Below are 9188 nucleotides of genomic sequence, written 5' to 3'. Positions count from 1 at the left end.
GGGAGGGGAGGGGAGGGATACTTGGCAGAGTGGTTAGGGAGGCCTCCAACTAGTGTGGAAGGGGGGATGGGAACCAGAAGAGTAGGTGCAGAAACTGAGGGAGAGTTAGAAACCAAGGCAAACGTGCCTAAGAACAGGCAGGGAAACGTTGCTGAAAAGAGCAGGGGAGGAGGTCTCAAATGCATGTGTTTCAATGCAAAAAGTATAATAGGCAAGGTAGGTAAACTTGGACCGTTGGTTAGTACAGGGCGACCTCCGTATCCGGGGAATTGTTTTCCATGGTTTCACTTACCCACAGTTTACCATGGCCGGAACAGAAAGGGAATGTTCCAGCACCGGGGAGCTACTGGGAAGATATGTTTCCCATTGAAATGAATGGGTTCACTCCTGCCCGCGGTTTTGGGCTTCTGCAGGAGGTCCTGGAACATGTCTCCCCCACCGTACCTGTGGGGGAGACTACTGTACTGACGTTATTGCGATTCCAGAGACTCGGCTGAAAGGGGGAACGGGCCTGGCAGCTGGATGTCCCAGGTTTTAGATGTTTCAGGTGTGATAGGGAGGTGGGGGGTGGGGGAGGGTTATATTACTGGTAAAGGAGTATTTCCCAGCTGTACTGAGGGAGGATCCATCAGAGGACTCATGCAGTGAGACAATCTGGATAGAGCTCAGGAACAGGAAAGGTGAAATCCCAATGCCGGGGTATTCTACAGGCCTCCCAACAGCCAGGGGGAGCTAGAGGAGAGAATATATGGACAGATTTTGGAAAGGTGTTAAAAACAGCGGAGTTGTGTGAAAGGTGATTTTAACTTCCCCTATATCGACTGGGACTCACCACGTGCTAGGGGCTTGGATGGGGCAGAATTTGTAAGGACCATTCAGGAGGGTTTCTTAACACAGTATGTAAACTGTCTGACTAGGGAAGGGGGTGATACTGGATATGGTTTTGGGAATGAGCCTGGCCATGTGAGTGAAGTTTCAGTGGGGGAGCATTTCATGAGTAGTGACCAAAATACAGTGAGTTTTAACATACTCCTGGGCAGGGAAATACAGGAGTGCTCAGGTGAAGGTGTTACATTAGGGAAGGGCAAACCAAAATAATATTAGGCCGGAACTGGAGAGCTTTGTTTGGAGGTGGCTGTTTGAGCAGACTGGTACAAGCGGTGAAGTCACATGGTATCAGGGTGAGCTGGCAAGATGGATACAGATCTGGCTTAGTCACAGGAGACAGAGGGTAGTGGTGGAAGGATGTTTTCAGAATGGAGAGCTATGACAAGTGCTGTTCCACAGGGATCAGTGCTGGGACCTCTGCTGCTTGTAGTCTACATAAATGATTTGGAGGAAAATGTAGCTGGTCTAATCAGAAGTTTGTGGCTGAGTGTGAAGATTGGTGGAGTTGCAGAGAGTGAGGAGGAGTGTCAGAGGGTACAGCAGAATATAGATCGTTTGGGCAGAAAATGGCAGATGGAGTTTAAGCTGAACAATGTGAGGTGATGTGTTTTGGAAGGTCAAGTGTAGGTGGAAATTATACAGTGGATGGCAGACCCTTAGGAATGTTGATATGCAGAGGGGCCTGGGTGTGCAGGTCCACAGATCACTGAAGGTGGCAGCAGGTAGATAAGGCAGTAAAAAAGGCCTAAGGCAGGGCTAGCCTTCATTGGAAGGGGCATTGAGTATAAGGATAGACAAGTCATGCTGCAGCTTTTTAGAACTTTAGTTAGGCCACACTTGGAATATTGTGTCCAGTTCTGGTCACCATATAACAGAAGGATGTGGATGCTTTGGAGAGGGTACAGAGAAGGTTTACCAGGAATCAGAAAGTGAACACTGCAGATGCTGGAGATCAGAGTTGAAGAGTGTGGTGCTGGAAAAGCACAGCAGGTCAGGCAGCATGTGAGGAGCAGGAGAATCGACGTTTTGAGCATAAATCCTTCATCAGGAATGAGGCTCGTGGGCCCGAGGGGGCTGAGAGATAAATGGGAGGGGGGTGGGGTTAGGGTGAAGGGAGCTGGGAATGTCAATGAAGGTGGGGAGAAGGTGATAGGAGGATGGAGGAGATAGATGGGAAGGAAGTTGGACGGGTGCCAAGTTGGAGGGTTGGATCTGGGATGTGGGGGGAGGGGAGGTGAGGAAGCTGGTGAAATCCACATTGGTTTCATGTGGTTGGAGGGTCCCAAGGTGGAAGATGAGGCGTTCTTCCTCCAGGCGTTGGGTGGCTAGAGTTTGGCAGTGGAGGCAGCCCATGACTTGCATGTCCTTGATGGCGTGGGAGGGGGAGTTGAATTGGTTGGTCACAGGGCAGTGGGGTTGTTCAGTGCGGGTGTTCTCAGAGATGTTCTCTGAAACAATCTGCAAGTTGGCATCCTGTCTCCCCGATGGAGAGGAGATCACATCGAGAGCAACAGATGCAGTAGATGATGTGTGTGGAAGTACAGGGAAATCTCTGATGCATGTGAAATGATCCTTTGGGGTAGAAGGTGAGTACGGTGGGGGGGGTCTGTGGTTCAAGGGCAGATGTGTGGGAAGTGGAGATGTGCTGGAGGACATTGTCAACCATGTGGGAGGGGAAATTGTGGTTTTTAAAGGAGGCCGCCATCTGGGCCAGGTATGGGGGATTTTACTAATGAAGAATGTTTGGAATGACTGGGATTGTTTTCACTGGAACACAGGAGGGTGAGTGGTGACCTGATAGAGATTTATAAGATTGTGAATGGCATGGACAGAGTGGGAAAAATGAGGCTTTTTCCCAGGATGGAGGTGTCTATTCCTAGGCTCATGGTACAAGGGAGGAGTTTAAAAGAGATGTGCGAGGCAGGTTGTTTACACAAAGGGTAACACGTTGCCAGAGGAGGGGGTGGAAGCAAACACATGAGCAGCATTCGAGAAGCACCTGGACAAAGACATGAATAGGAAGGGAATAGAGGTACACAGATCCTGTAAGTGAAGACAGCTCAAGTGTGGAAGGGCAAAATGATTCAGTGCAGGCTTAGAGGGCCGAAGGGCCTGTCCCTGTGCTGTATTATTCTTTGTTCAAACACACTTAGTGTGCTAGGACCAGGGCCATTTAATATTTTTAAGACAGAGGTTGATAGCTTTCGGTTCTCCCCTCCATTGGTCAAGAATCTATCAGGAGTAGGTGGAAAATGGAGATGAAACCACAGTCAAATGAGCTGTAATCTTTATCGGAGCAGATTTGTGTACTGAGTGTATGCTCCTGCCTGTAATTAGTTTGTCCATCCATCTGTGTGTCTGACCCTATGACCAGGGGCTGAGATGCCACCTTTTCCAAGTGTTTCATTCTCTGTAGGAAGAAAGTGAATGAACTTTCTCACCTGTTACTTCCTGGAACATCTTCAGTTCTGGCTTCAGAGAGAGAATCTAAGGGAAAAAAATCATGTTGCTGCGTAGCTCTGTTCTGATCCACCGCTGCCTCCTGCTGTATCAATACTTTCGGGTGTCCTTGGGAGATTATCTGTTGTTCACATCTTGCTGAGTGCTCTCTGGGGCTCTGACTGTGTCTCAGTGTCAGACATCACTGGCCTGTTTGGCAGCTGCATGGTTATTTCAGGTAACTTGGTTAAATGGAGCTGTTGGGAACATCTTTGGGCCTGTGTCCTGTGTTTTCTTTGTTCGATATGCTGATAGCACAGGTCCTCTCTTGCCCTGTGTCTGTCTAGCTCCAGCACTGGGATCTGAGAGATATGTCAATTGATACACTTGCCTGACTTGTAGAGCACATTGTTGTCCAGAGAGTTAGTGCTGCTTCCAGTGCTGGTGCTCGAGTTTAAAAAGTTGCCCTTGTCATTTCTCAGATTCACGCAAACTGTCGTATTCGGCGTGTTTACTTCTCGGACCGGCTGTACTCTGAGGATGAGCTCCCAGCTGAATTCAAACTTTACCTACCTGTACAGAATAAGGCCAAGGTGAGTCCATTGTGAAACCTGGAGCTTGTGGTAACCTGACCTGGAGAGGGAGCAGTTAACCCTGTGATAATTGGGCTGGTCAGGCGTGTGTGCATTGTGCACAGGTTTGGTCAGAGGGGAGCTTAGTGGTGGGAAGAGAGAGCATTGCATTCATGATGCAAGATGATAAATAGTTGTGAGCTGCACATTGTTTTCGCAAGTTAATATTTGATAAAATAGTGGTAGGTGAGTGGGAGGGTGGATGCTCTTGTGGTGCAGTGGTAGTGTCCCTACCTGTGAGTCAGGGGCTTGGGTTCAAGTCTTACCTGCTCCAAACGTGTGTCATGACATTTCTGAATAGGCTGATTAGAAAATATCCATTTGATAAATTAATGGAAATAATTCTCACAGCGCCACGGACCTCTGGCGACTGTCTGTATGGGGTTTGCACGTTCTCCCCTCTCCGTGTCTGTGTGGGTTTCCTCTGCGTGCTCCGGTTTCCTCCCACAGTCCAAGGATGCACATTAGGTGAATTGGCCGTGCTAAATTGCCCATAATGTTAGATGCATTAGTCAGGGATAAATGTAGGGGAATGGGTTTGGGTGTGATACTGTTCGGAGGGTCAGTGTGGACTTGTTGAACAGAAGGCCCTGTTTCCATACTTTAGAGAATCTAGTCTAATTAGAGGCCAGTACAGGGGAGACAAACTGCACTTTCTGCCTGTCCTTACCTACAACCAATATTCTTTTTAAAAGTAGCAAGTTTTTAGCAAATCATTGGGTCAGACAGCACCTGTAATTGCTGAAGAGACACATTTTGGTGAAGCCTTTTGTTTTGCATTCAGCAAGCTCCACTTTGCAATTCGCAAGAAATAAAGGGGAAATAAGTGAAGGTGGATGGGTGTCCTGACCATTAGGGCAATGTCGGGGAAAAATAATTTGCTTTCCCAGTCTGTTAAAGCACAAAGTCACCTTCCCCAGTTGCTGCAAGCTCCCAGACTGGGTGAGCTGCTCCATCTTGGGAGATGTTTTAAAAGCTGTTTGTTTAATTATATCTAATCACATTGGTATTTCTGAATCTTCAAATAAAAGCAAAATACTGTACTGCAGCAACTGGAAATCTGAAATAAGAATCAGAACGTTTTGAGTCCAGTGTGACTCTTCAGCCTTTTATTTTGTAAGAGTCACTGGACTCAATATTCGAAGGTAGGACAGTACAACACAGGACTAGGCCCTTCTCTCATTGTGTGCTGAACATGATGCCAATCTGAAGTCTATGCCTCTATTCCCTGCCTGTACATGTATCTGTCTGTTTCTTGCTATCGTATCTGCTTGTACCACCTCCCCCCGGCTGCCCTGCTGCAGGCACCTGCCACTGTCTGTGAGAAAAACCTGGACATTGCCCACCCTGGAGAAAAGGTTCAAACTGACCATCTGTTCTATGCCTCTAAGAATCTTTTACACTTCGATCAAGTTACCCTCAGCCTCTGATGGAGACAATCTAAGTTTGTCCAACCTCTCCTTATAGCTAATACACTCCAATTCCGGCAACATCCTGTTAAACCTCTTCTGCAACCTTTCCAAAACTTCCACATCCTTCCTATAGTGTGGGGACCAGGACTGCATGCATTACTCTAAATGGGCCGATCTAAAGTTTTATACAGCAGCAACATGACTTGCTGGCTTTTATACTCCATTCCTGAATGTTGAGGGTAAGCATGCTGTATGCTGTCTTTACCAACTCATCCCACTTTCAGGGAGCTCTGGCCTTCCACCCCATGATCCCTCTGTATATCACTGCTCCTAAGAGTCCTGCCATTGGCTGTAGACTTTCCAAAGTTTGTGCGAAGATTTGTAGCTCGGGTGCTCGTTGTTGTGGTTCTGTTCGCCGAGCTGGAAGTTGTTTTTGCAAACATTTCGTCCCCTGGCTAGGCGACATCATCAGTGCTTGGGAGCCTCCTGCGAAGCGCTTCTTTGATGTTTCCTCCGGTGTTTATAGTGGTCCACTATATAGTCCACTATAAACACCGGACGAAACATCAAAGAAGCGCTTCACAGGAGGCTCCCAAGCACTGATGATGTCGCCTAGCCAGGGGACGAAATGTAGACTTTCCTCCTGCATTTGACATTGTCAGGATGAAACTCGACCTGTTGTTTCTCTGCATGGCTTTCCAACTGATCGATCTTGCTGTATCCTTTGATACCTTCCTTCCTATCCACACCTCTACCCATTTTCATGTATAAAACCATGTATATTTTCATCTAAGTCATCTATAAAGATACATAGACAACACTATGGTGATCCTTGTGGAACACCACTGGTTGCAATCTTCCATCAGAAGAACAGCCCTCCACAACTATCCTCTGACTAAGTCAATTTGCTGACTTACAGTGGATCCCATGTGACTTAATCCTCTGGACCAGCCTACCATGAGGGACCTTGTCAAATGTAAAGTCCATGTAGACAACACCCACTGCCCTATCCTCAATCACATTCATCAAAAAACCCCATGAAATTTGAGAGACCTCCCCCACACTAAGCTATGCTGACTATCCCTCATAAGTCCATTCTTTTCCAAATGCGTGTAAATTAATTGTGTTTCTCTTTCCAAGGTTTCTGCCAGACCTGCTGAGTTTCTCCAGCACTTTGTTTTTGGAATCTTCGGTGCCCCATCAGCCTTCTGTTTTCTTTTCTCTCCCACTTTGCCAGTCCTTCCCACCCAGAGTCAGTGTGGACTGGATCTCCACCTGGGCACATTGTCAGGGACTGATGGTGGACAGACTGGAATGATGAACAAAGCTTTATTTTAAATCTGTCAATTTGTGAAGTGATGTATTGGTGGACATTACGGACCAATCCCCTTCTCTTAAAAACAGCAGAAGTGAAAGGAGCTGAAACGTTTTCATGTGACAGTAGTTTGGATCGGGGGAGTACGATGGAAGCATTCCGGGAGTTAGACTACTCACAGACAGACAGCAAGGCTGTGAGGGGAAGGCTTTAGAATGGCACTAAGTGAAATGCTTATTTGGAGAACCAGTGCAGAACATATCCAGACAATTGTTACAGTGCAAAACAAGGACAAGGAGTGCAGCAATGTGGAACATTAACCTGTTCTAAACCTTTCTCTGTCTCTGCACAGTGAGAATCATGAGCAGGATGACGTTTGTCTGTTTGGAGTTCAGAACACCAAGTCTCTTCAGCACCACCACCTTCCCCCAACATAAGGTTTCGCTGTGGAAAGTAAATGTTTTGTATATTTTCATTTAATATAAAGCTGGTGATTTAAACTTTCTTGTTGGTTTACTTTAAATATTGTATCTTTTTTGGAATTAAAACTTTCTTTAATCTAAGATGAACCTAGTGTTTCACTGAAGGGGATGAAGGAAGGTGATCACTCCTCAAGGGTAGTATGAACTCTGTACAGATTGTAGTAGCTGACAGAATGGCTATTGAATACAGCCCAGCCTCTCTTTGCCTAAGAAACTGCTGCTGACTGGTGCAAACACCTCAGTATATCATTGATGTTTTAATTCCTTCATGGGCTGAGGCCAACATTCATTTCCCTGACCTTAATCACCATCATGTGGGAGTAATGAACTCCCACAGTGCTGTTAGGGCAGGAGTTACAGGATTTTGAGCCAGTGCCATTGAAGAACCAGTGATAATAATTCTGGGCAACAGTTGAATGAGTTGGAGGGGAACCTGCAGGCGGTGGTAATTCCACTTTCATGGTGCCTTCATCCCGGCTTGTGATAGATGTCACAGAGCTGGTCAAGTGTTGCTGAAACTTGAGCAGTTTATTGCTAAGTGCTGCTTGATAACACAGTGGATGGCAGTGTTACCACCCCATCAGCCATCCGCGTGATTGTCTGGCTGGCTTAGATTTTGTATAACTTGAGTAGGACGTGCCAAGGAATTTGCTGGTGTTGAACTGTGCTTGATCCAGGACAGCTTAAACTCAGTGGCAACTGGAGTACAGAGTGAATCTCCAACTAAATCAATATCCACAGATCAGCTATAGTGATGTCCAGGCAAACAAACCCATGGCTAAATTTTTGTTTAGAATTCCACATTCCCATCTACTGCTAACCCTACATTTTCATGCCTTACAACATGCTTCTGTCTTAAAATCATTTCTGCTGTTTCCAAAGCTGTGTATCTGGTCTTCTAATGTGCAAGTGTCACCTTCCACCTCATCACCACCAGTTAGTAATGGACAATAGGTGCCAGCTATGAATGAGTTTATAAAACATTTATATTCACATGGTAGGCCAGAGCTTAAATGTTGCTAACAGGAGGATTAGCAATTGAAGTTTTTGGTCTGGCACAGAAGTAGGGGGCAAGAAACAGAGAGAAACACACACATCATTTAGTATAGAATGAGAAGAGGGTGAGTGGTCAGCTGCAAATGGTCAAGAGGATGTGTTGTTTGATAGGTCCAGGAGTCATTGGGCCTCCATACCTGGCATCATCACATTGACCCTGCTGTGGGAGAGGCAAAAAAAATCTTTGGTTTGTGAGCAACATCCTGTTAGTGGAGAAAAGCACTCCATGGAGTTTACAGTAAAGTCACAGTGAGACAGCAAGCTGGACAGAGAGACCTTCCCCCTTCCAGGGTGGTCTGAAGTAGACCGTGCATCACTCAAGGCTAGCAGTGCTAGGTGCAAGCCCCTTGTGAATTTTCAACAATACCACAAATGCTGATTTGATCAGAGTAGCTGTGAGCATGCAGGCTAGTTCTGATATCTCAGCATCAAGCGGAGATAGTAAACAAATAAAAACAAACTCCACTTTCTCTGTACACATGCTGCCAGACCAGCTGAGTAAATGTTTCAGATCCAAATGAATGTTCTGAAGAACAGGTCACTGATCCCAAAATGCCAACTCTGCTTTATCTTGCCACAGGTACTGCCAGACCTGCTGAGTTTCTCCAGTAATTCCTATTTTTGTTTTAAATTTCCAGCATCTACAGTTAGTCATTCACAAGGTTTCCAATAAAGTTGATTTTCTAGCACATGGAACTACAGGAGTCCCAGTACATACACTGAACAACGACATAGGCTTCTGGCAGGGAACAGTTAAGAACCCATTTTCCAGCTTCTCACCGATACATTTACACAGAGCTGATTGAATTGCTCTATTTCATTCATGGATGTGTGTATAGGATAATGGTGGCCAATGGTATTTGTGTGGCCCAATGAAACACCTTGAATTACACACAATTAATTCATGAAAAGCACCTTGAAGTTGTTTAAAATTGTTTTTATTAAAAATCATACCTATTGCAAG

General features: G+C 46.0%; 1 protein-coding gene across 1 annotated transcript in view; it reads left to right on the top strand.

Annotated features, from left to right (window-relative positions):
* cfap20 (cilia and flagella associated protein 20) overlaps positions 1–7249 on the top strand; it is a 27349-nt gene extending 20100 nt beyond the window's left edge. Inside the window, exons 5-6 of the mRNA XM_043690941.1 lie at positions 3810–3920; positions 7039–7249. Coding sequence (XP_043546876.1) covers positions 3810–3920; positions 7039–7041 — 114 coding nt within the window. The 3' untranslated portion in view covers positions 7042–7249. The remainder of the gene's footprint in view (positions 1–3809; positions 3921–7038) is intronic.
* The last annotated feature ends 1939 nt before the right edge of the window (positions 7250–9188 follow it).

Source organism: Chiloscyllium plagiosum, chromosome 5 (genome assembly GCF_004010195.1).
Source record: "Chiloscyllium plagiosum isolate BGI_BamShark_2017 chromosome 5, ASM401019v2, whole genome shotgun sequence".
NCBI classification, from domain to species: Eukaryota; Metazoa; Chordata; class Chondrichthyes; order Orectolobiformes; family Hemiscylliidae; genus Chiloscyllium; species Chiloscyllium plagiosum.
Note: the sequence above shows the minus strand (reverse complement) of the source record. Positions and strands in the feature narration are given on the sequence as shown.